The sequence below is a fragment of a genome (assembly GCF_019968985.1).
Source record: "MAG: Porospora cf. gigantea B chromosome Unknown PgB_NODE_4479_length_2161_cov_128.249, whole genome shotgun sequence".
Lineage (NCBI taxonomy): Eukaryota > Apicomplexa > Conoidasida > Eugregarinorida > Porosporidae > Porospora > Porospora cf. gigantea B.
This window is the reverse complement of record NW_027179024.1, coordinates 1-2,161: the sequence shown is the minus strand read 5'-3', so window position 1 is coordinate 2,161 and position 2,161 is coordinate 1. Positions and strand designations below refer to the sequence as shown.

Below are 2,161 nucleotides of genomic sequence, written 5' to 3'. Positions count from 1 at the left end.
TCTACACTCGTCCCTGGATGAAGACACCTGCAGCGAAGGCCGTTGTACTTGGTGGCCAATGAAGCAATTCGCCCAAGTGTTGTTGTAATAGCGTCGTTACCCCAACAGGGTGATTTTTAAACACGTGTACCATCGAACGATTCAATCCGGAACTCGAGAATAGGTCTACGTATGCGCACGATGTGAGCAACCTCAGGATAGGTCTACACTTAGAAATCATAGCAGTTCGCTATGTTTTATCTATTGTGAAGCAATGCTTCTTCTGCCTCAGGGCTAAGAATTCTCTATCTCTCTTGAGATTTGAACAGATGTAACCCGGTTGTCTAAAGTATAAGACTTTATACGTCGAAACCGCAGACGGCTCATTAAAATAGTCATGATCTACACTGTTTCTGTATTTAGACAGAAGGACGGTGGCCTTGGTAGTCGGAATCCGCTAAGGAGCCGATATTCCCGCTTTGAGTATGTCCTCGGACTGGCAGGTGGCGCGTGGATTCCGACGAAAGGCTGGAAGGGTGGCCAACGTTAGCCACCCCCCGCCGGAATTACCACTTGACTTAGCCAGAGGGTGGCTGAACGACTGCATTACGTCCGTCAAGGAGGAGCTTCCTCTGCCATGGATGACGGAGTTCAACCGTCTCGTGTGTTATGGTATTGGTTCTCCGTCGAACTCACTATCCAGCAGGCTTCAGTTGGCTCTGGCGCTTAGCTCTCAGATTGTGGATATCACCGTGATCGACCCGTGGATGTCCGACACGGACCTCGCTCTCCTTGCCGAGAACCAATGCAAGCCACTCAGACCAACGGAAGGCGTCTGCATCGCTGGCCACATAACTCCTAGTCCAGCGTCGACCCAACAGTGGGAGCGACCCTACCAGCAACCACAGACGCTGGTGTTCATGCCCCATTGCGAGTTCGCGATGTTCGAGGCAATTCTAAAGGCCGGGAAGCATATCGTTAGACGGAAGGAACCTGCGTATGAGATTTGGATTCTTGGCAATGACCTTTCCTATTTCGAAGACAGAGGAGAAATGTTCCTAAAAACTCCAGTGCAAGAGCGCCTGCTATCATGCAAAGGTCTCCCTCCCCATCTAGAAAGAGCTTTCTGCAACCTGGCACTATACCGTGTGAACCCGTATGACTCTCACCATGAATGAAAGCCACTTACAATAGACCTTGAGACTGAAGGGTAGATACACGAATCTAACCGCTGCCCACAGACGCACAAGAAAAAGTGGAGATCGACTTCTCACAACTAAAGGGTAGAACTCTCACCAGACGGAAGTCTCACAACAGGCAGACCATATAAATCTCAGCATTGAAGGTGCTAAATTACAAACGGAATGATGGCCTTTCTATTCCTGGGATACTCCTTGAATGTGGCGCGATAGCTGCTATGTTTCTTCAAGGCCCACTGAGTCATCTGTAAAGCGGCTACGATTGTGAACAACCAGCAAGACTTGAGGTTGACCATGGCCGAGATGCAAATCCAGACGAGGAGTTCCCAGAAGTAGTTGGCACAGGACACCTGATTGAATCCGTAGTGACATGGTATACCCCTTTCGGCAGTTCCTCTCGGTCGTAGACGCCTGAGGATCAGGTGAGTTTTTCCGTTCAAAAGTTCAAAGATCTGCGTGTTGGAACAGGAGTCACCTCACCAGCACGAGTCCCGCGAGGAGAGTCACAATGGACGTGTCAAAGGGGGCCTTATAGGCTGGATGGAACAGGTTGAAAGCGATGAGTGCGCAGAACCCCCAGTAGTGAAGACAATTGAGTGGAAGTCTCACCAATGGCATCGTTGCGTGAGAGAAGCGATGGACGAAGAGAGATTCCACTTCACGTTTCATAAAGTGAAGCATCAGTAAGGCCGTAGCAAGCTGCTGGGTGAAGTTCAAAGGAGGCCTCGGTGCCCCCTGGTCGTAGAGCACGCCTCTGCACAAGAGGACGAGGGGAATTATGAACAAAGGCCCGAGATACTCCAGAACGAAGACTAATCTCCAACTAATCTGCACACCCAAGTCCTTGAAATAGAGAGTAGTTCCCTCCTGAACGCCGTTTACTTTTAGAAGACCCTCCTTCAGCACCAGTCCCGTGGGGGACCCAACATACCAGAGTTGGCGTTCAGTATAATAGTGATGCTGAAGATAGAACTCCTCCTTCA

At 50.0% G+C, this 2,161-nt stretch overlaps 1 protein-coding gene across 1 annotated transcript; it reads left to right on the top strand.

Moving 5' to 3' along the window:
• Positions 1–464: 464 nt before the first annotated feature.
• KVP17_002090 (uncharacterized protein) lies at positions 465–1,157 on the top strand (the record flags this gene model as incomplete). Its single annotated transcript, XM_068518046.1, has 1 exon — positions 465–1,157. One exon carries the CDS (start codon positions 465–467, stop codon positions 1,155–1,157), a length of 693 nt encoding a protein of 230 aa, XP_068374045.1.
• Between the last annotated feature and the right edge of the window lie 1,004 nt (positions 1,158–2,161).